The sequence below is a fragment of the Mustela nivalis genome (assembly GCF_964662115.1).
Source record: "Mustela nivalis genome assembly, chromosome: 3".
In the NCBI taxonomy this organism is placed as follows: Eukaryota; Metazoa; Chordata; class Mammalia; order Carnivora; family Mustelidae; genus Mustela; species Mustela nivalis.
In genome coordinates this window covers 15465746-15490776 of record NC_139022.1, presented here as the reverse complement: position 1 = coordinate 15490776, position 25031 = coordinate 15465746, and the positions used below count along the sequence as shown (strand labels likewise).

Here is a 25031-nt window from a genome sequence, read left to right as displayed (position 1 = left end):
CAAAAACAAAAATACAGGTACTTCGGGGGCAGTAGAAGGAGGAGGGCCTATGAAACAGTTGGGGAAGCAGAGTGATAAGTACTCGGAAGGGGCGGGATCCTTCTGCTCTACACATTTTGGTGTATGCTTGAGAATTTTCATAATAAGAGTAAACAAACAAAGACCAAATAATGAGGCTTTCATTCCCTATATCCAAATGACCACAACAGGGCATAGAATGCAATTTCATAGTTGTTCCCCTGGCAATTTATTCTGATTCTCCAAATAAGATTCCAGCTCTCATTCTACCTGTCATAGTCTCTGGATATTGACTGGGAACGTTTTCCTCAACAAGGCCTTGCCAGGCCCACTGCTAGGGAATGTATTGTTTCAGATTCTGTACTCAGGTTTTAAAGATTTTTTTTTATTTATTTATCAGAGGAGGGGGAGAGCGAGCACAGGCAGATAGAATGGCAGGCAGAGGCAGAGGGAGAAGCAGGCTCCCTGCCGAGCAAGGAGCCCTTGTGGGACTCCATCCGAGGACGCTGGGATCATGACCTGAGCCAAAGGCAGCTGCTTAACCAACTGAGCAACCCAGGCGTCCCTGTACTCACGTTTTAAAAAAAGTGACCAGTTTCCCGTTTGGAGTGACTCGAATGCAAGACTCACTGTAAGCCATTGTCTTGCTGTGTCCCATCCCTTTCTAAGGACTGCTTGTGCTATCTCTGGGAGATCACAGCATTGGGAGGGGCAGCCCAGGCCTGGGCTATTACAGCAAAGCTGCAGCCTGAAGGGCACGCGTGAGATCTGTGGTTTGAGCTGTCAGAGTCTTACGGAGAAAAAAAAGAGAAATGAATCATCATTTGACCATGACATTCCCACTAAAGGGGAGGACAGTGGGAGAAAGAGCAAGGGAAGAGGAAAGAAAAATCTCAAAATAAATGTGGGGTGGACGGCAGGAGGAGGGGGGGCAGGTGTGGCGATTGAACCAACGCTAGCCAAACACACGATTCCGCCCATTCTAGAGCGGACTGGACATAAACATGCTCCCACATCTAATTGTCGGCTGCGTTTTGTCAGCCAGTAGCGAGGTGATTCTTTAAGAGCTCTGAGAACCCAGACTTGTGGCCTCCCAGCAGCTGAGCCGAAGTGGAGCTGGGAGCTGCCCAGACGACCCGAGGCTGCCAGCTGACCACCTTCCTCCCTACTGATCGCTGGAGCCAAGCTTGGCGGGGGAGAAGCCACGCTCGCGGGTGGGTGCGGGGGCTAAGGGCGGAAGCCGGGTTCCCACAGAGGACTCCGCGCCCAGGCGGCTGCAGCGGCGGCGCAAGGGGACCGGAGGCCTGACACCGGGACGCGCCCCCCACTCTGGACACCCGGCCGCAGAAGTAAAGGGCCAGCATCCCGCCACAGCTATGCTTCCCACGGGACAATCTCGGGAGAAGGTCCTGGAAGAGGCTCGCAGGCCGATTTTCCGAGGGAAACGGCGAGGTGGGGAGGGAGCGCCCCTGACCCTACCCGCCCTCCCCTCTCCCGCTCACCCCGCATCACCAGCGGCGGGGCTGCTCCGCAGAAACTTACTCGAGGTTGTAGTGTCGCCCTCCGCCGCATGGGGGCCGCATCACCTGCTGGCTCGGCGTTAGCGGTCCGCACCCCTCTCTTGGCGGAGGCAGGCGGAGGCGGGCCTGCGGAGTCCTCTTTCATTGGCCGGGGCACAGACGCTGCCATGTTGGAGGAAGCAGTGCCTTCTGTTCGGTGGAAACGCCGTGGCTTCACCGGTAGCGTTGGTAGGAGCGCAGCCTCCTACCTTTCCTCCTCGCTCGAGTGTCGGTGCTGAGAGGCAGCGGCCGGCGGAATGGAGAGAAGTAGGATGAACCTGCCCAAGGGGCTGGACAGGCTCTGCTTCAACAAGGACGTGTTCATGAAGGTGCGCGCCTGGGCTCTGCTCCCCGGAGCTGGGCTGTGGGTGGCCTGCCCTCCTTGGCCCTCCGGGGCCTCTCCTCGGGCTTCTCCTGCGGGCTTCCTGGGCCGTCCCCGCCCCGGACGGGTCCTCGGCAGGGACCTCACTGCACTTCGCAGTGAGTCTCTTGGCCTCGGGTGGGCTAGGTGCAACCTGGAGAAAGCACTCCTGTGAAATCATGCACATTGAATGAAAAAGCCTGAAAGTTCAGGGCAAGTGGTTTTGAGCTAAACGTAAAAGCCCCGGACCCCTAGGACCCGCCTCTGGTACCGTGCGGCACAGTAAGACCGCCGCTCCCCCAGCCTGACAGAAGCCTCCCAGTGCCTTGTGCCTAGAAGCTCAGCGACTGTGAGTTGAACACATCTCTGAACACACGTACTGACCAGGAATCGGGTCAAAAAGGCACTTAAGCTAACGTTTATGCCTGACTTTCGTCTTAAGCTCAGAATGAGAAATCTGAAAGACTGTACTGTCCTTACTGGTTCTGGTCCAGTACTACAAAGCATACCAAGCTCCTTTTCTAATGTTGCCCTACTTCTCTTGGTGAAGTCAGCCTCAAGCTGGCAGCAGATAACTGTAGGACATAAACTTACAGAATAGAAATTTAAACTGAAAAGACTTTACTGACAGGAAAGGTTCATCAGACATAGCCTTGAAAATGTCCCAAGGTTTGAATCAGAGCCAGGAGGAGCTTTATCTGTTTTCTGTATCCCTCTGGGTCTGTACTTAAACTATCAAAACGTATATGTTTAATTTCTAAGGATTGGGATTTAGTAGCTGGTTTCAGTGTTAAAAAGTTTTGGCTCTGTAGGTACCTAAAATTCTGAAGAGTTTGAATTTCTTACTTTTTTATGGCTTCAAGTCATAATATGTTTTTTTCTTTTTTGGGTTAACCAGCTAGTTCCTTTTTGATACTTGCATTCAGATCACATCTTCCAAACTCTGGCTTTAAAAGTGCTTATGTCTGGATCCTCTGCGGTGTGGCCATATCATTTTTAATATGTAGGGATGTCTAGACGAAGGTATATTGTACTCTTGTTCTTGTATGGTGATGTTAAGCCACTGTAATAAAAGGTGTTAAAGTGAATGGAGTGTCTGAAGGAGAGCACAGAGTGAATTCTCTGATCCAGAAACCTTTTGTTAATGAAGGACACGTGATGAGGAGAGAGGTCATTGGAAGAAGAAAAGGCACACACATAGACTTAAAGAATCTCAAAGCACGGAAGTCTCTTTAGCTTGTCTGTCTTTGGACTTCGTCAGGCTTTCTTTGGGCCTAACACTAGCATTTTCTAACACTTCCTAGCCCTGCCGTCTTTCTCACTCTGAGCTGACAGAATGCCTTTGGTCAAAGCAGCTTCGGAAAACAGAAATCTCAAAATAGCAGTTCTAAAGTAGGACTTAGAGGTAGGAAGAGAGCAAACTGGGAAAGTGGCTAGAATGCCAGCAATTCCATATTCTTTCAAAGCTCTGAAATTTCTGAATATAATGTACAATTTGTAGTGTTAATGAACATGACCCCTTCATACATAGAAGGAAAATACATGGAACAGCTGTTCTGTGTAAAGTGGTATTGATCTTCTATGTGGGAGCTGGAGATAAAGGTTATTTGCAATTTCTGTTTCCATCAGAGAGATGTTTTGTTAAGTTACAGTTCCGAGGCAGAAATGAGCGGAGAGCTTGCTGTCGGGGTTGTATTTCTACATAGGTGTCTTGTTTGGCACATTTTGGAATGAGACTGGGATGGTAGAAAGGGAGATGGGGTGGGGCTGCGGGTTGCACCTTGGACACTGCATACATTGAGGGGTCCACGTTGATGCAGTCTTCATGGTAGAGCTGCAGTCAGGTTTACAGCAGGAAGTTGCATGGTCATATCTGTTGAGTTCGAGCTGACTGGTGGCAGGAGACTACTTAAAAAGTCATGTTTATGAGATCTAATAAGAAATAGAAGGGGAAAGGTATGCAAAAGAGGTAGGTGATCAAAGTGCAGGAATGGCAGATGGGGAAGGGTCACCTGGGGCAGAGGCACTGGCAACATCATACTTTGTCGGCTTAGAAATCCGAAAATCCTTTGGGTTGACATCCAACTAATAGATGAGCAGGACATAAGGTATTGGTAGTAGGGGGAGAAAGTGGCATAACAGATAAATTAGACCATTTACATGGGTGTGCTATTGACACCACAAGTAGCCTTCCTCTTTCATCTCCAGTCGTACAGAAAAATTAGCAGCCATCCCACGGGACCTCTTCCATCCTGCTGATCATGATCCCATTCTTGTATTTGTCCCCTTCTCCTCTTCGCCTGGTACGGGGAGGGGCTCTCCTTCCTCCTCGGGTTCAGTCTCCACTCTGGCGAAGTCCATGCCCTCCCGCCCTTCCAGGAGCCTGCAAGGATCCTCTCCCCTGCACTCCTTCCCATCACGCGCTCCTGTTTGATCCTCTCCCACTTGACTGCCCCACCTCTAGGTATTGCCCTGTCACTGTCGCGACTGCCCCACCTCTAGGTATTGCCCTGTCACTGTCGTGCATCACAGCCAGTGCTCAGGGGTTGACTTGACTTTCCCACCTTCCACCCTTCAGGCCCTGTCATTCCACTAAAGAGTTCTTACCAAAACTGTTTCTAAGTCAGCGCACCTGACCTTTCTCTGTCTCCTTACTCGACATCGCAGTAGACCAAATGCTCTGCATTGCTTCCTGTCTTTCTTCTACCTCTCTGATGTGTCTCCTGTGCAAAGTCATGCTCCTGGTAGCCACTGAATGCTGATTATGGGCTCAGCCCCGTGTTCCTTTCTTTCCCTAGATGACCTTTTGTGCAGCTTCATGACCACCTATCAGCAGGTAAGGCAGATTCCTGTCTCTGGTCCACACGCCTCCTGAGCACCAGTTCTGTGTATCGGACTTGCTGACCTTTCTTCTCGGATGTGTCTGTGGCCCCTCAGACTCATCAGGTTCAAGACGGAATTCATGAGCACCTCCTCCACGGAAAACCACCTTTCTTATTCTATTGCCTCTCTCGGTAAACACTTCATCCGTTTAGCCTGGAGTCGGGAAACCAGAAGTCAACTCCTACTCTGTCACCTTTCCAAAATCTAGTCTGTTACACCAAGTCCTGTGGATTTTGCTTACTAAACCTTTTGAGTCCATATACTTCTTTCCATCTCTTCTCGTACCTTTGCAGTGCGCCCTTGCCATCACACCGTAGAAGCTTCTCACCCAGTCTCCATGTGCCTTCCTTGTCTTTCTGGCCCCTGGTCTACACTGCAGGCAAGCCACTCTTGTCAGAATGCGGATGTGATCTTGTATGTACCAGGTGACTGGTCAGTCCACCAGCTCTTGAAAAACCATTTTCCCACACACTCGAACGTATTTCAAAGAGAATCAGTCCCCCATGGGGTAGTTTTCCTTGGTAGACAGTTTGTTTCTGCAATTAGCCATCTGCCTCCTTCGAACTTCTCTGTGTCAGTTCCTCTCTGGAACCTGTGGCTTCGTTGGCACCCTGGGTAGGCACATGATGACCTTTTCCATGAGAAGTGAAGGCAGGAGCCCTCTGGACGGTGAATGTATGTACCCTCATGTTCCATAGGTAAAAGAACCGTGTGTGGGGGTGGGGGGGTAAGTCCTTGAGGCTCCTCCCTGTTCTAATTGGGTGAACTGGGAATTTTGAGGCAGGAAGCAGGTCCTGTGTGTCCTTGTTTGCAGGGAGCATGCATTCTGATGGACAAAACGGAAAAGGGGAAGAATGAGCAGCTGCTCAGATCTGTTTGTACTGTGCTGGCTGATTAGCTGTGACCTGCAGATGTGGGTCCCATCCTCGGCTCTGCTCTCTGCCTGCTTATGTCTGACTTGGGGCAAATCACTCGCCTCCGGCCTTCTGTTTGCTTGTTAGTATAATGAGGTGGTGCTTATCTATGTGATCTTTGCGGGCTCCTCTGAAAAGACTCTAGTCCATCCTGGCTTGCAGATAAGGAAACTGAGGCCTGAGGTGTGATGACTTCCTTTAAAGCCACACAGCTAGTTGGGGCCAATCACAGGCCAGATCTCCTGACCCCCACGCATCAGTCCTTGGAAATCCTACTGTAATATGTTCCTTTCCAGAGGCCACAGGTGGGAACTGAGGGAAGTGGGACAATCAGAACATTAAGAATAGCGCAGAAGATGGCACAATGTCCGCATGCCTTGGCACCTGCATTTCACCAATAGGGCCACCTCTTACCTTAGAAGAAGTTCCCACAGAGCTGGTGATCCGGATGCCTGGCCTGGAGCTTAGCTATGGTAAATGGGACCAGAGGGAAGTGATGGCTGTTTGAGGGGGACTTTGTTGACAGCAGCTGGAGATAGCAGCTGACAGAGGAGGAACAAGGAAGAGTGACAGACGGCAGATAGCCGCAGGCCCGCAGGTCAGCCACTGTTGCCCAGGGTTGCCCATCCCCAGGAGCCGACTTCGTATCACAGGATCTGAGTGCTTACCCTGTGGGTTCTTAGTTCGATGTCACGTCTTGATGACAAGATTCCATTCTCTTCCGCATCAGTGTGAGACAGACATCGTAATGAAATTCTAATTAGCCAAATATGGAATGTAAGCCTGGGACTCATTTTATAGAGAAATTTTCTTATGTGAACTACTTTCCCTGATGATAGAGGAGTTGTGACGATGTAACATCAGATAAAGTTTATCTGATTGGCACTTGTAAGAAGGGTTCCCGGCAAAAAAGAACTGTTTTTTTGTTGTTGTTGTCCTCCCTTTTGATCTTTCCTTTCCATTACTTTTTTTTTTTTTGTCTTGTGAGTGGTCATCTGATTTATAAAAAGATGCAACAAAAAGTAAAATGGTACAAGATAATCAGTTTCAAAACATAAAAAAGTGAGTGTCTTTAGCCATAGCTCAGAACAGAGGAACTGGGTAAGGAGAATTGCTTGTATGAACTGGCAACAGGAAAAGTTGGTAAAGGAGAGCTGAGGAACTCTATTAAGACATAGGAGTGAGGGGCTCCATCATCATCTGGCATTTGCTCAGTGTCGTCTATATGGTTAGAGATGTCCATGATGGGAACTCCAGCAATCTTCTGGGTCTGGGTCAGCTGATGCCACAGTGTAACACTCTGAAGTACTTCCATACTGAGCAGTCATCTGCATAGTTTGTCTTGTGTGTACGTGGTAATCATTTGAATCTTGGCTCTTTCGCAATCTTTAGAGCCTCTTGATACTTTCACCCCGGTTTCTCAGGTTCAGCCATTACACCGTCAGTTGTACAACTGGTAAACTTGGCACACAGCCCATCCATCATTGACCGGTCAAGTTTGGCTTAAATAGAAAAGTTGATAAAGTCGGTACCAACCAGGATGTGGTAAGTCGGCCCAGCTGTGTGTTTATATTGGAAAAAGCAGGAGGGATGTTGGGGGACTTCTCTTTCCTTGAGTGCATGGGATCCTTCTTTTCTTTCTTTTTAGGTTTTAATCTGTCCTTCTCTCAGAGAAGGATCTCAGAGCTAAGCATTCGCTTCCCGGTCACATATTTTCTTGCTTTCTCTTGCTTCCCCATGTTTACATCATGCCCATTTCTCCTTGCTTTTGATTTTCTAATTCACTCTTTGTAGTACCATAAAACTTATTTAAATAAAATGTTGGCCTACTAAGTCATTGATTATTAGTAAGTTCTTTGTTCAAAATTTGAGAGCAAGAAGTATTATGTAAATATATCTTTTTGTTATTTAACTAGTCTTACAACATTTAGCATCAAATTTCTTGAAACATTTAAACAAATTAATCACAAACTGGGGCTTGGGCTCTTTCTTTCTTTTTTTTTTTTTAAGTAATCTCTATACCCAACATGGGACTTGAACTCACAACCCTGAGATCAAGACCTGCACGATCCAGTGACTGAACAAGCCAGGTGCCCTTTGGGCTTTTTGTTTTTAAGTTCCTCAGGTGAGGGGGTGCCTTAGTGGCTCAGAGGTTTAAGCTTCTGCCTTCAGCTCAGGTCATGGTCTCAGGGTCCTGGGGTCGAGCCCTGCATGGGACACTCTGCTCAGCATGGAGCATGATTCCCTCCCTCTCTGCCTACTTGTGATCTCTCTCTCTGTGTCAAATAAATAAATAAAATCTTAAAAAAAAAGTTCCTTAAGTGATTCTAATGTGTGACCAGTGTTGAGAACTCTAGCACTGGATAGTTCCTTTAAATAGCTCAAGAAATTAATTTTGAAAAGCGAACTAAAAGCCTACATAGATTATGATTGGTGTTAAATTGAGGGGAAAAAAGAGATAAAGAGAAGAAATCAGCTGGAACAGAGTGTAATTAGGTACTCAAATATTTGTTAGATGGATAAATACATTACGGAATGTAGGGTTTGTTGTTTTTTTTTTTTGTCTCTTCATAAATATGTCAAATGGGTCTATAAATTCAAGAAAGGAGTTTGATATAAAATTGATTAAAATGTTAGAACAGAAGTTTTTTAGAATTTTAGTGTTACTATTTCATGATGCTTTTAAGATGATCTCTCTGTAGATGGTGGGAAGATCTTGTTAGCATATGTTTTTAATTTCTCAAGCTTGAATAATTTAGTCACCGAACAAAGATTTAGAATGAGTTTTGGGAGACACAAGTCCTAGATTATGTCCCCACCTAGCTGTGTCAGAGATTTGAGAGCAGGGGAAGGAGGGAAGAGCTTCAAGGACACTTTTGTATACATGCTGATACCTTGGGTGGGAACACTCTTCCCACACTTCCGGTGGCTAGCTCTTTTGTGTCATTTGGATCTCAACTCATTGTTCTATATTTCCTGGTTCATCCAAGTTAAAATACATCCCATTTGTCACTCAACCTTTACTGTGTCCTGTTTTCTTTTTAGCTGTGATCACTATTCATTAATCACTATTTGATCACTGTTCATTAATATAATGTTTGTTTACATATATATTTTCTCATTTCTGCATTAGAATATCTGCTCCTTAAAAGCAGAGACCTTGTCTTTTCTTTTCATGACTGTGTCCCCAGGTCTTAGAGCAGAGCTGGAGTTGCATGATAAATATTTGAGGAATATTTATGGGATATACAGGGACATTTATTCATCTCTGTTGTCCATTGTTTTCAAGAATGGTTGGAAACACACACATACGTGAGCTCACACAAACTTTCTATGTCTTTCAACCCCTATGTAGTGTGCAGATTAGTGCTTAACTATTTTGGTTTTTTGTCTCGATGAAATGGGACATGTTTCATAAATTTCATATGCCCTCTTAGTACTTCTCATCATTACAGAGTGATGGTTCTTGGGGATTCTGCTTCTCGTGGAGATAGTATATAGTGATTTTATAAGTCCATGTATCTGGGAAGGAGTGTTTTACTTCTTGGCAGCTTAGAGAACTTCAATCTTTCCAAATTCTATGTAATTTTCATAGCATTAAAGCTACTAATTTCAGATTATTGGTAAGTTTTAAATGATTAATTCCCAGGTTACTTTGAATTAGTCTTTGTTTGCCATCCCTGATTGCAGCTAGTTAGTAAAGTAGCTAAACTTTTAAACTCTACTTGGTTTTAATTTTGAGTGATGTCACTGCTTCTCTCATGGTTAATGGTTCTTAATTACCTGCAGCTTGTCTGGTTTGCTCATTTATTTTTCTGTGTTCCAACACCTCTTGTGATCTCCCAACTTCTGGCCTTTTGGGGGATTTGTACTTTAACTGGGTTCAGATAGGAAATACCCCTGAGTACAGATATTTTTCTTCTAACTTCACTATCTCCTATTATTAATGTATTACATTGTTGTGGTACATGTGTTACAACTGATGAACCAGCATTGATACAGTATTAATTAAAATCCATGGTTTACATTAGGGTTCACTCCTCTTTCTATAGTTCTGTGGGTCTTGACAAATGTATAATGTTATTTACCTACTGTTGGTATCTTTCAGCCTAGTTTCATTGCCTTGAAAAACCCTGTACCTCATCTATTTGTTTCTTCTCCTCTCTCTGCACCCTCCTTGCTCACCCCTCAGCCCGGGATCTTTTTACTGTCTAGAGTTTTACCTTTTTAGAGGCACCTGGCTGGCTTAGTTGCTAGGGAATCTGACTCTTGATCTCAGGGTTGTGAGTTCTAGCCACCACATTGGGTATAGAGATGACCTAAAAAATAAATAAAAATTAAAATGTTGGTTAATTTTTACCTTTTCCAGAATGCCATAGAGTTGGAATCATATAGTATTTAGCCTTTGAGACTGGTCCTTCACTTAGCAATATGCATTTAAGGTTCTTCGAAGTCTTGTGGCTTAATAATTCATCTTTTAATTGTCGAATAATCCGTTGTGTGGGTGTGGCACAGTGTACCTGTTCACCTACTGAAGGAGATTGGATTTTTTCAAAGTTTTGGCACTTCAGAGAATAAAGCTGCTGTAAATATCCGTGTGCAGGTTTTTGTGTGGACACTAGTTTTAAGCTCTTTTGGGTAAATACAAAGGAGCACAATTACTGATCTTATAGTGAGAATGTGTTTAGTTCTGTGAGAAACTGCCAAGCTGTCTCACACAGTGCCTCCCATTTTGCATTCTGACCAAACAGTGAATGAGAGTTCGGTTGTCCCACATCCTTGCTAGCATTTGGTATTACTAGTGCTTTGGATTTTTTATATTCTACGTGATATGTAATAGTACCTTGTTTAAATTTGCAATTTCTTAATGACATACAAAGTTGAGCATCTTTTCAGATCCTTTTTTTTTTTCGTTTTTAAAGATTCTATTTATTTATTAACAGCACAAGCATACGGAGAGGTAGCAGCAGGCAGCAGGAGAGGGAAAAAAGCAGGCTCCTCGCTGAGCCGGGGGCCCAGTGTGGATTTCAGTCCCAGGACCTGAGCTAAAGGCAGATGCTTAACTGACTGGGTTTCCCAGCCACCGCTCTTTTCACATTTTTAAATTAGGTTTGATTTCTTGTTGCTACTAAGACATCTTTATATTATATTTCTTATTTTAAGTCCTTTACCATGGCTGTGTTTTGCAGATATTTTCTCTACTCTGTGACTGGTCTTTTCATTCTCTCTCTCTCTTTTTTTTTTTAAGATTTTATTTATTTATTTGTCAGAGAAAGAGCGAGCGAGAGTGAGCACAGGCAGACAGAGTGGAAGGCAGAGTCAGAGGGTGAAGCAGGCTCCCTGCGGAGCAAGGATCCCAATGTGGGACTCGATCCCAGGACGCTGGGATCATGACCTGAGCCAAAGGCAGCTGCTTAACCAACTGAGCCACCCAGTTGTCCTGTCTTTTCATTCTCTTAACAGTGTCTTTTACAGAGAAGTTTAATTTTAACAAAATCCCTCTCATCAATTTTTTTCTTTCGTAGATCATGCTTTTGGTTTTATATCTGAAAAGTCATTGCCAAATCCAAGGATCCCTACATTTTTTCTTATGTCATCTTTAAGAAGTTTTGCATTTTACGTTTAGGTTTTGTGAAAGGTGTGAAAAGTTTGTTTTTATTCTTTTCATTTGTTTGTTTTTTCTTATCAATGTCCCATTGTTCGGTTCCATTTGTTGAAGACTGTCCTTGCCATTGAGTTGCCTTTGCCTGTGTGTGTGGATGTTGTTCTGGGCTCTCCACTCTGTTCCAAGCACCTGTCTCTTTTGCCAGGCACCTTCTGTCTTAATCACTATAGCTTTAATAGTAAGTCTTGAGATTGGGTGGTGGCAATCCTCAATTTCCTTTTTTTCCCCGCTCTTTAATATTTTGTTGACTACTCTGGGACTCTTGGTTTTCCAGTTTTCCATCCAAATTTTAGAGTCAACATGTTGGTATCCACAGAATAACTTCCTGGCATTTTGATTGGGATTGCATTGAGTCTGTCGATCAGTTTGGGAAGAACTGACCTCTTAACAGTATTGAGTGTTCTTACCCAAGATTATGGACTTTCTTTCCACTTCACATCTTACCTTGCTTGTTATCTTTCATCAGAATTTTATACTTTTTCTCATATAGATCTTGTGCATATTTCGTTAGATTTGCACCTAAGTATTAATTTTTTTGGTATGCTAATGTAAATGGTCTTGTGTTTTTAACTTCAAATTCCACTTGTACATTGCTGGTATATATGAAAGCAATTGACTTTTTAAATTTTTTAATTAAAATTCAATCTCGTTAACATACAGTGTACTTTTAGTTTCATGGTTAGAATTTCGTGATTCATTGGTTGCATACAACACCCAGAGCTCATCCCAACAAGTGCCCTCCTTAATACCCCTCACCCAGTTACCCCAACTTTCCCCTCTCCAGTAACCCTCAGTTTGTTTCCTGTAGTTAATTCTCTTGTGATTTGCCTCCCTGTCTGTTTCTATTTTTCCTTCCCTTCTCCTATATTCATCTGTTGTTTCTTAAGTTCCACATGTGACTGAAACTATATGGTATTTGTCTTCCTCTAGTTCCATCCATGTCCTTGCAAATGGCAAGATTTTGTTCTTTTTGATGGCTGAGTAATGTGTGTGTGTGTGTGTGTGTGTGTGTGTGTGTGTGTGTGTATGTATACCACATCTTTATCCATTCATCTGTTGATGGACATCTGGGCTCTTTCAATGGTTTGACTATAAACATCGGGGTGCTTTTGCCCCTTCAAATCACTTTGTGTACTTTGGATAAACATCTAATAGGGCAATTGCTAAGTCATTGGGTTGTTACATTTTTAACTTTTTGAGGAGCCTCCATACTGTTTTCCAGAGTTGCATTCCCACCAACATTGTAGGAGGATTCCCCTTTCTCCACATCTTCGCCAACATCTGTTGTTTCCTGACTTGTTAATTTTAGCCATTTTGACTGATATAAGGTGGTGTCTCATTGTGGTTTTGATTTGTATTTCCCTGATGCTGAGTGATGTGGAGCCCTTTTTCATGTGTCTGTTGGCCATTTGGATATCTTCTTTGGTCTGTTCATGTCTTCTGTCCATTTCTTGACTGGATTTTTTTGTTTTTTGGATGTTGAGTTTGATAAATTCTTTATAAATTTTGAATACTGGCCCTTTGTCTGATACATCATTGGAAAGCAATTGACTTCTGTATTTTAACTGTGTATTGTGCAGACTTGCTATAATCACTTGACTAGTTTCAGGAGGGTGTGGGGTGTGAAGTCTTTGTATTTTCTGTAGACAGTCATGTCATCTGTGAACAAAGTTTTATTCTTTCCCAGGTTGTATACCTTTTGTTTCCTTTTCTTACCTTATTTCATTAGTTTGGCCTTCCAGTATAGTATTGAATAGTAGTAGTAGAAGGGACATCCTTGCCTTGATTCCCTGTCTTCTATTTTCTCAGTATTAATATCATGTTAGCTGTGAATTTTTGGAAACATTCTTTATCAAGTTGAGGAAGTCCTCCTATTCTTAGTTTCCTGAGGGTTAATAATGAAGAGGTGTGGATTTTGTTAAATGTTTTTTTTCCTCCCTTCATTGATATGATCATGTGATTTTCTTTCTGTTGATATGATGGATCACATTGATTTTCTAATGTTGAACATTTTCTAATGTTGCATACCTGGAATAAATCCTACATGACCCTGGTGTATAATTTTTTAATATAGTGTTTGCTTTTATTTGCTAATTTTTGTTGAAGATTTTTGTGTCTGTGTTCATGAGAGATACTAGTTTGTAGTTTCTTTTCTTGTAGTATTGGTTTTGGTGTCAGGGTAATAATGATCTCCTAGAATGATTTAGGAATGATTTAGGAAGTACTCCTTCTAGTTTTACTTTCTGGAAGAGATTTTAGAGAATTGTGTAGTATTCCATAAATGTTTGGTTGAATTTACAGTGATTGGGATTGTTAGCAGTAGCCCTCCCTTCTTTCATCTGATATTAGTAATTTATGTCTTCTACCTTTTTTTCTTTGTTTGACTGGCTAAGGGTCTGTCTGTTTTATTGATGTTTTCAAAGAAACAGACTTGGGGTTTATTGATTTTAAAAAAAATTCCTGGTTTTAATTACATTGATTTCTGCTCTAATTTTTATTCTTTTTCTACTTCCTTTAGGGTTTTTTTTAATGATTTTATTTGACACAGAGAGAGTCAGTGAGAGAGGGAATACAGGCAGGAGGAATGGGAGATGGAGAAGCAGCCTCCCTGAGCAGGAAGGACCCTAGGACCATGTCCTGAGCCAAAGGCAGATGATTAACCAACTGAACCACCCAGGAGCCCCTCCTTACTTTAGATTTGATTTTGTTGTTGTTGCCTAAAATGGAAGCTTAGATTATTGACTTTAATCCTTTTTTTTCTAATATTTGCATTCAGTACTGTATTTTCCCTTTAAGCAGCATTCCACACATTTTGCTACATTGTATTTTGTTGAGACTGGTCTCCTGTCATTTAGAAGTGTGTCATTTAATCTCCATGTATTTTGGACTTCTTCAACTATCTTCTGTTACTGATTTTTAATTCCATTGCGGTCTGAGAACATACTTGGTATAATTTTTATTTTTAAAAATGTGTTGTGTTTTGTGGCCCAGAATTATTCTGTCTTGATGAGTGTTCCATATGAGCTTAAGAAGAATGTGTGTTGCACTATTACTGGGCGAAATAGTCTGTGTACATCTGTTGTACGGTAATTGATGGTGGTGTTAAGTGTGCCATGTCTGGACTGAATCCTTGTTGCCCTGCTGCTGGATCGGCCCATTAATGATGGAGAAGTGTTGAAGTCACCAGCTGTGATAATGGAGTTGTTTATTTCTCCCTGCAGTTCTGCTAGGTTGTGTCTCACCTGTGTTGATCAGGCACACATACCTTAAGGATAATTGTGTCTTCTTGGTCAGTCGATTTCTTTATCATTATGTAATGCTGCTCTTTATGCCTGATAATTTTCCTTCTCTGAAATCTGCTTTGTCTGAAATTCATGTAGCTACGCCATTGTTCCTGTGATTAGTGTTACTTTGGATTGTTTTTAATGTATCCTAGCATTTAGCTACATTAGTTGATATTTAAGTTGTTTCATTTTTCATCAAAATATAATTCACAAAGCATAATAGTTGCCATTTTAAAGTGTACTCTTCTCTGGTTTTTAGTATATTTACTGTGTATATGGTACATACGTCACTTCTGTCTAATTCCAGAATGCTTCAATCACCCGAAAAATAAACCTCTTACTTCCAATTCTCCCCTCCCCTTATTCCCTGGCAATCATGAATCTACTTTTTGTTTTTATGGATTTGCCTTTTCTGGAACATCTCATATCAGTGGAATTGTATAACACGTGACCTTTTGTGTCTGGCTTCCTTTAACCTGAGAGTAGAATGTTTTCAGACTTCACTCGTGTTGTAGCATGTAACATTTTATTCCTTTTTATGGTTGTGTAAGAGGCTCTTCCACATTTTATGTATCCATTCATCAGTTGATGGACGTTGTGTATATACTCTTTTCGCTGTTACGAGCAGCGCTGCTGTACACATTCATGTACAGGTTGTGGCAGGAACATCTGTTGTCAGTTCTGTCGGTGTCATACCCCTAGACGTAGAACTGCTGGGTAATTGTACGTGTGTAACTTCTTGAGGAGCTACCGAGCTGTTTACTGCCTTAGCCACACTGTTTTACATTCTCACCGACAATACAGGAGGGTTCCAGCTTCTCCGCCTTCTTGCCAGCACTTTTCTTCTTCTTTTTTTTTCTTTTTCTTTTTCTTATTTTACCATAGTTGTCCTAGTGGGTGTGACGTGGCATCTGCATGTGCTTTTGATTCGCATTTCCCCAATGACTAAGGATGTCGAACATCCCGACATGTGCTCTTGACCGTCTGTGTATCATCTTTGGATAAATGTCTATTCAAAAGTCTTTGGATTGTTTTTAAATTAGGTTATTTGTCTTTTTGTTGTTGAGTTCTAAGAGTATATTTGCATATACTGGTTATTAGACCCTTGTCAGACAAATGATTTGCAGATACTCTCTCCCATTCTGTGGGTTGTCTTTTCACATTCTCCGTAGTGTCCTTTGACACACGAAAGTTTTTATTTTGATCAAGTTCAGCTTATCTAATATTTCTTATTGCTTTGTGTATCATGTCTAAGAAAGCTTTTCCCGATCCAAAGTCATACAGATTTTCACCTGTTTTCTCTGAGTGTTACAGTTTTGACTCTTACATTTAAATCTTTGATCCATTTTGAGTTATATTTTTGTGTATGTGTGACGTTGCTGTTCCAAGTTCATTCCTTTGCATGTAGATATTCACTTGTCCCAGTAGTAGGCACTCGAAAAGACTGTCCCCCCCCCCCATTAAATGGTCTTGGCATCCTTGTGAAAAATCAGTTGACCATAAATGTATGGGTTGTAAATACTTTCTTTTTGAATACTTGGGGAATCTACACTATAAAGTAAAACCATTTCTAAAGTAGTAAAACCATTCTTGGTTAAGTGAAATGGGTCTCTATTATGGCACTGTGAGTTTGGGTTTGCTTTTCACAGCAAACGCTGCCTAACCCAGTATTCACAGATGTTCCGAGTTATTTAGTCCTGTGTTATGCAACTTTTGTTTATCTGAGAACAAATGCATAAATGGTAAGTTGAGTACTAATATTACCTAATAGCATTTGTTCACTGAGGCTAAGTTATATGATTTACTTATTTATTTATTTATTTAAGATTTTATTTGAGAGTGAGAGAGTGCAGGAGCAGGAGGAAGGGACAGAGGGAGAAGCAGGCTCCTTGCTCAGCAGAGCGCCTGATGTGGAACTCAAACCCAAGAGACTGGGATCATGACCTGAGCCAAAGGCAGATGCTTAACCACATAGGCACCCCAGTTATACAATTTAGAATGCCATCATGAAGTTCAAGAACTTCAACAATGTGTAACTGAGGCAGGGAAAGTGATCGACCTAAAGGTATACAGTTGATGAGTAGGATGGCCAGGATTATGAACCGAGACCCCCTCCCGTGATGTACTACATAACTATGATGTAAGGTCTGAAATTGTCTCCGGAGAGAAAGGTCCAGGCTAATTTGGTCACCAGTGTAAGGAGCAGGTGGCTTTCTGTAGATGACTGTGAAATTACGGTTTTAAATGAAGTCCTTCTCTCTGACACTAGCAGGGTCAGTCTTTGGTTGATTAACTAAAAAAGTCAGTTTAAACAAGTACTCTTAGGGAATGGTACATACAGTTTTTAGCATTTTATTTGGAAAAAATATGTACATTTATTCTCCATTGAAACAGTGCCAGGTCTTTTCTCTGGAAACTGGCCTGCAGATTAGATTTCTGAGTTATCACAGCACTTGGGTCGCTCAATACCATTCCTACCTTCGGTTCAGGTCATGACCTCGGGGTCCTGGGATGGAGTCCCACATTGGGCTCCCTGTTCAGCAGGGAATCTCCTCCCATTGCCCCTTTCCCTGCTCATACTGTCTGTCTGTGTCTCAAATAAATAAAAAGAATCTTTAAAAAAAGCTTTCTATGTTGTCTTTTTTTGCATTCAGTTTCAGTTTCTTTAACTGAATTGAGTGAGAATCCTGTGATCACTCCCTCCCTGCCAGGTACTTGGTCATCTCACCCATACCTAACTTAGCAAAAATTTTCTTATTGATTTCTTTGTATCAAATCTTTCCAAAGTAGCTGTGTTGGTTTTCAAAAGAACAGTGATTTTTTTTGCAGTCATATTTTGTTGGTTTACATATTGTTTAATGAAAAGTAAGTGTAGGTGTCCTTAACTAGTTTGGGAATCATCACATTTGATTCTTGCTGACTAAACAGGTCATGGAGTAGCAGAGTCACAGGGGAATTAGATAGTAATTTATTGCCTCTAAGCATATAAGCCTACCAGGGTATCACAGTATTGTAAAGGGGAAACACAGGATAGCTAATCCTGTGAGACCAATACTTGGAAATAGGTTATGAAAGATTTGGAACATCTGTTCAATGGGACACTCAGCATGCACATAAAATATTAATAGAAATGTATGTGTTTTATGTAAAGACATTCAAGTTATATTTTTAGATGGGAAATTTTTTTTAATAGAATGGGTTTTTAGTTTTTATTTTTTTATTCTTTTTTTAAGATTTTATTTATTTATTTGACAGAGAGAGAGAGAGAGAGGTCACAAGGAGGCAGAGAGACAGGCAGAGAGAGGGGGGAAAGTAGGCTCCCGGCTGAGCAGAGAGCCTGATGTGAGGCTTGATCTCAGGACCCTGAGATATGACCTTAGCCGAAGGCAGAGGCTTAACCCACTGAGCCACCCAGGTGCCCCTAGATGGGAAATAGTTTAGAAGAGCATGAATATTTGTGTGTGTGTGTGTGTGTGTGTGTGTGTGTGTACACATATGTGTGTGTACACACATACATAGAGAAGGTCTGGGGTTTCCATTCAAGATGGTGGCATAGGAGGATCTTGAACTCATCTCTTCTATGAAATACACACTGAATCTATAGCTCCATATGGAAAATTTTCCTGTGGAAAAAACCCTACAACTAGCTGAGTGACTCCTACACATTAGGTGAGTAAGGAAAAAAAACCTATGTTGAAGTAAGAATCAGTCTTGCCATAAACCCCACCCCTGGTACAGCGACCTGGGATTGGGAGGGTACTCAAAACCCCAGGCTTTTCCCTGAGGAGCAAAGGGTTTGAGCCCCACTTCTGGCACCCCAACTTCCAAGACGTACATCTAAGAGACAAGACCCCAAAACATCCAGCTTTGAAAGCCATCAGAGCTTGCACCTATGAGACCCACAAGGCTATAGCAAACTGAGAAACAGTTCTTAAAGCAGTCCTGCGAGTAGACTGACCCACCCTGGAACTCAGCACAGAAGCAGCAGACTGAAATGGGATCAGATTTCTGTGAAAGAGGCTCATTTGCTTATCTTAAAGCCCTGAGGGGCAGGCATCTAATTTAACGTGGATCTGGGAGCCTAGTAAGGTATTCTCCAAAGATGGAGCTGATGGGTACCATCTTTGCGCTGTCCCTCTACCTCACTTCTGCTTTCTGGTATCTCCTGGAAAGGAGCTTGAATGCTCGTATGATGCCCCGAGGTTTGCAGTTGCTACCCAGGTATACCTCTAGATCACCTGGCTCTAGCGGCTAGCAAGACTCACACTCACGGTAGTGAGTATCACAGTATTTACAACAACCAAGACTTGGAAATAACTAAAGTGTCCACCAATGGGGTGAATGGATAAAGACAATGTGTGTGTATACGATGGAATATTAACCATAAAAAGAAGGAAGTCTTGCCATTTGCAACAACATGGATGGACCTTGAGGATATTGTGCTGAGTGAAATAAGTCAGACAGAGAAAGAGAAATACTGTATGATCTCCCTCACATGTGGAATCTAAAAAACAAAACAAAATGAAGTCATAGAGAACAGATTGGTGGTTGCCAGAGGCGAGGTTGTAGAGGAAAAAGATGAAGGGGTCCAGTGGTATAAACTTCCAGTTAATAAGATAAGCCTTGGGGATGTAATGTACATCATAGTGACTGTAGTAAATAATACTGTGTATTATTGTATATTAATTTTATTATTTTTTATTAGAAATATGTATTATTAGCCCCAGGGTTACAGGTCTGTGAATTGTCAGGCTTACACACTTCCCAGCACTCACCGTAGTACATACCTTCCCCAATGTCCACAACCCCACAACCCTCTCCCTGCACCCCTCCCCCCAGCAACCCTCAGTTTGTTTTGTGAGATTAAGAGTCTCTTATGGTTTGTCTCCCTCCCAATCCAATATTTTTTTTTAAGATTTAATTTATTTATTGGACAGACAGAAATCAAAAGTAGGCAGAGAGGTAGGCAGAGAGAGAGGAGGAAGCAGGATCCCCGTTGAGCAGAGAGCCCGATGTGGCCTCGATTCCAGGACCCTGTGATCATGACCTGAGCTGAAGGCAGAGGCTTTAACCCACTGAGCTACCCAGGTGCCCCCCTCCGAATCCAATCTTGTTTCATTTTTCCTTCCCTACCCCCACACCCCCCACTTTGCCTCTCAAATTCCTCATATCAGGGAGATTGTATGATAATTGTCTTTCTCTGATTATTTCACTCAGCATACCCTCTAGTTCCATCCACGTCATTGCACATGGCAAGATTTCATTTCTTTTGATGGCTGCATGGTATATTATATATATATATATTTTTTTTTAAGATTTTATTTATTTATTTGACAGAGATCACAAGTAGGAAGAGAGGCAGGCAGAGAGAGAGGAGGAAACAGGCTCCCTGCTGAGGAGAGACCTGATGTGGGGCTCGATCCAAGGTCCCTGGAATCATGACCTGAGCCGAAGGCAGAGGCCTTAACTCACTGAGCTACCCAGGTGCCGTATATTATTATATATTTAAAGTTGCTAAAGCTTAATAGTTCTTAGCACAAGAAAAAAATGTGTATGTTTGGTGATGGATTTTAACTAGTCTTAGGGTGATCCTTTCACAACAGATAAAAATATGGAATTTTCATGTTGTACGCCTGAAACTAACATGTGTCCATTATATGTCAGTTTCTTTAAAAAGTAATTGATATTTTGTTTTTTTAAAAATTATTTATTTATTAGACAGAGATCACAATTAGGCAGAGAGGCAGGCAGAGAGAGAGACAGGGAAGCAGGCTCCCTGCTGAGCAGAAAGCCCAATGTGGGCTTGAACCCATAACCACTGAACCAGCCAGGCACCCCAAAAGTAATTTATATTTTAAAGAGAAAGACTATGGCACCTGGGAGGCTCAGTGAGTTAAGCGTCTGCCTTCGGTTGAGATCTTGATTTCAGGGTCTTGGAATGAACCCTGGCATCAGGCTCCCAGCTCAGCAGAGAGCCAGCTTCTCCCTCTGCCCCTCCTCCCACTTGTTCTCTCTGTCTCTCTCTCTCAAATAAATAAAATCTTAAAAAAAAAAAGTAAAGAGACCAAAACAAAGTCTGGAAGGATGTGAATCGCTGTGTTAAAATTAAGAAGAAAAAGCTGTTTCTATTTTGAGAAGAGCCTCTTTGAAATGTATAATTAAAAGAAATAAAATGCCTGTAGAGTTAGGCAACAGGAGAGAATGGTCTTGGTGAGGGGCCCCCTTTCCCATAATCTTAGGAAGTGAGCAGACCCCCTGATGTCCTGTGTGTGTTCCCCTGCAGTAATACAGCCTCTTATTCTTTCTCTGATCTTATTTTTCTATGTAAAATGTGGTATCAGTGCAATCATTTTTTCTTTCTGGTTTGATTTTCAGGAAGATTTCGACGTCGATCACTTTGTGTCTGACTGTAGGAAGCGTGTCCAGCTGGAGGAACTAAGAGGAGATCTGGAACTCTACTATAAACTTCTTAAAATAGCCATGGTCGAGATCATCAACAAGGATTATGCAGATTTTGTCAACCTTTCCACAAACTTGGTAAACCTGAAATTCACAAGTCCCACACACACACACACACACACACACACACACACACACTTTCTCTCTCCTTCATATTTATTAAAAGGGCAGAGTTTTTAGAAACCTTTCAGTTGATTACCCCACCAACCCCACCAGAAACTAGAAGAAATTACCAATTTCATTAATAAAAGAACTAAACTTTTTGGAATACATTTTTTTGTTTTAGTTTTTATTCATTTAAGGTTGCTCTAGTTTGATTGTTTCAAATTCATTAGTCAACAGTGAAAAGTAAAGGATAATAATACCCAAGAGGTTGTTTTATTAGTTGCTAAGTGATTACCCTGAAGTCTTCCTTGATTTAGACTAATTTGTAGGAGCAAATGTCCACCACTCTTACAATGTTTAATTTACTCCCAGGTATATCTGTTAGCCAGAGCTAGGTTGAGGGAACATTGGCCAATATTGATATTTTAAAAGTTTGGTTTTATAAAAATATAAGAATGATTTGCAGTGAGCTTATCAATTGTTTGTAAAAGCCATTTAGAAATGTTGAATTTTGTTACTTGGCAGAAAAGTCTCCTTGTTGATGCTTCATTTTGTTTTAAATCTGTTTGTCCAGAGAAGCACAGAAAGTTGCAGCTCCATGGGAATTTCAAGAAGCATTAAAATTAATGATGCACATTTGCTTTTGGGAAATATACCACTAAGATAAATATCCCAATAGGATTAAAAACCTAGAAAATTTTACTTCTGTTTAATTTCTATTTTTCTCAAGGCTTATAATAATGTTTAAGAGAGACGTAGCCCGTCAGACTTTCACATCAGCTGGCTGAGTATCATCAATTACAGACAGAGAACTGTTCATCTTCTGTGAAAATTTTTCACATTCATTTAAAATGTCATCTAAAGGCAAATTGTTCTTAAGGAAGCTTTCGTTTCTCCTGACTTCCCTTATTTTTATAGTTTCATGTATTTCAACAGATTTTTTTCATATTCTATGAACAACATTAATGCCCAAATAACACTTCTGTTGTTTAGCTAGTTATGTAGCAAAATACAGTTGTGCCAAAAAAATAACTTAAATCTGGTACTGCTTTGATCGTTAAATAGATACGTCACTATTACTCCTTATCGTGATGTGTTTGTGCCAACCTGGTTTTGCCTTTAGGTTGGCATGGACAAAGCCCTCAATCAACTTTCTGTGCCTTTGGGACAGTTACGAGAAGTTCTGGTAAGTCCCCAATTAATGAAAACAGTCTGCTGTGATGCCTGTTGTCCTCGTTGGCTTTTCTCTAAGAATTCTTTTCATCTGTTAGTTTGGTGGTACTGGTGGTTGTATTTTAATGGTTCATGATTATAATATTCACCTTCAGAAGAGTTGTAAATGATTTTGTTTTTGCATATGCTAAAAACCTAAAAAAACATGTTCGATTTGAAGAAGACATATTCTCAGAGTAGACAACCTTAAAATGTCAGGGGAGAGGAAGCATATTTCCAAATTCAACTTATTAATGCCACTTTGGTCATATGTAAGTGGTTTCTAACTTACGAATGACTTGTATTTTAACAGTTTGTAATCTTGTAAATATCCCCCCCCACCCCACGTAATCTACGTGTGGTTAGGTTCCTGGGCTGATCTACAAAAACTGTGTAATCCCTAATGGAACTGAAGGATAATATAAATAAAATGTAATACTTAATAAATGTTACATTTGCATGTTCTCTCAGAAAAATCTCTGTTGTGGGAATGGGACTCCCCACCTCTAAGCCATTGGGAATAGGAACTCCACCTGGGTGAACAGTGGAGGGGCAGTTGTGGCATCACTTCTTACAGAAAACTGTGCTGCCCTGTCTCCCCTCCCGCCCCCCCCCCCGTCTGTGTCTGGTGCCCTGACTTACGGCCTCTGTCCATTTTGATGCCCTGTTGTAAACTTGTCATAAACGACACCATCCTTCCTTGTGTGTCTCCTCTAGCTTGAGTGGCCTCTTACGTCCCTCCCCTAAGACAGTGCCTGCATCCTAGAGAGAATATAAGGAGAACATAATTTAAGGGAAGACACAGCACATGATTAGAACCAAGAAAAATGCGGAGTGATGGAAATATCAGTACTGAGAAGCCTAGGGGAGGGGCAGGCAGGAAAGAGTTCGTGAAACAGGTAAAAATCTTGAGTTGTGCCTTGAGGTAGCCAATACTTTCCATGGTTTATGTCTCATTTGAATTTTACAAAATCTTGTTAAAGATACTTTTCCTTGGAATGGAAGGAATTTTCATGGTCCGCTGTTGGATTCCACACCAGCCGCTGTGGGGCTCTCCCACTGCCTCCTTGGTGTGCCTCTTCCTCCCAGGGCCTCATAGTGGTGTTGTTTCCCAAGCCTAGCCTTCCTTTGGCCTCCCACTCTTCTCTCGAACCCCCTCCCTGGAGGCAGATTTGCTCTACTCACACAGGCTCCTGTCCCACCTCACCCCCTGCCATCACCGTATCCCCTCCCTTTTCCATGGCCTGTTTTTATGGCCACTTTGGTCCTGCTCAGCCACAGGCCTGAACTGCCTTTCTGGTCCCAACTCTGAAGCTGTTCTGTGAGATTCTCAGACCACTGAGGGATACGACTATATCTGTCTTCATTGCATCCCTGTAGGCTGCCACAATACTGACGTCCAGGAGGTGTTTCATAATGTTGATGGAGTGAATTAATTCACCTTCCTGTGGAATTTTTGTGATATGCCTACTTCATTCTAGTTGTTTCTGTTAACCTTTGTTTTGGCCCTAATTCCTAATTATCTCTTTATTCATTAGCTTCTGGACATGTTTCTCTACCTCTGTGCTCTGCCTTTTTCTGGTCTTCTGTTCTTCATTCTTGATTCCTGGTATTTCCATACCCACATTTCATCATCATGCATCAGTGCTTTGACATTCTTTCGTTCTCCAAAATATGCAGAATCTAAAGACTTCATCTCAGTGAAGTTGGCCCTCCATTCCTATTTCTGCTTCTCTCCAGAAGGAAGCCTGCAGTGCACATGGCTGTGTGCCTGTCTGACCCTGCCCCTGAGTGTGTGTGCACTTACATCTGCTCCCCATCCCCTCCCCACCTCGGCAGCTGTGTACACATGGCTTTCAGAGTCCGATTCGAGCCCCGTCGCATTTCCAGACTCTCCTGTACTTTGCTTCATATTATCTGTTCTCCATTCTAAGCCCCCTCATCCCCATAACTTTCACTGTATATGTCATTCTTCTTTTGGCCATGCGACTCTGCCTTCGTGTCATTATGCCCCAGGTCATGAGTCCCCTCAACAGTAACTGTATCTGGTATATCATGTTTTTTTTTTTTTTTTTTTTGGTCAATATCTGCATAGTACAGGTGCACAGGTATTAATTTCTGTGGAATTGAATGAGATGTAGGAAATTGATAATGTGACAAAACAATGTCTGTAATACATTTTCTTTATTATTCTTTTAAAGAGTCTCAGGTCATCAGTCAGTGAAGGAATTCGGGCAGTAGATGAACGAATGTGTAAACAAGAGGACATAAGGAAGAAAAAGGTACCCTCCAGTAGATTTCTTTTTTTTTTTTAAAGATTTTATTTATTTATTTGACAGAGAGAAATCACAAGTAGATGGAGAGGCAGGCAGAGAGAGAGAGAGAGGGAAACAGGCTCTCCGCTGAGCAGAGAGCTTGATGTGGGACTCGATCCCAGGACCCTGAGACCATGACCTGAGCCGAAGGCAGTGGCTTAACCCACTGAGCCACTCAGGCGCCCCCTCCAGTAGATTTCTTATGCTGCATGCCAGTTGAAGCCCTCTCCTCTTGTCTCCGTGAACTTGTCAGCAC

The 25031-nt window shown here is 42.1% G+C and overlaps 1 protein-coding gene across 1 annotated transcript; it reads left to right on the top strand.

The window, feature by feature from the left end:
- Positions 1 to 1834: 1834 nt before the first annotated feature.
- Positions 1835 to 24775, top strand: LOC309861896 (conserved oligomeric Golgi complex subunit 2-like; the record flags this gene model as incomplete). The annotated part of the gene is made up of 4 exons (XM_082725203.1): positions 1835 to 1906; positions 21060 to 21221; positions 22372 to 22434; positions 24662 to 24775. 4 exons carry the CDS (start codon positions 1835 to 1837, stop codon positions 24773 to 24775), a joined length of 411 nt encoding a protein of 136 aa, XP_082581329.1.
- Between the last annotated feature and the right edge of the window lie 256 nt (positions 24776 to 25031).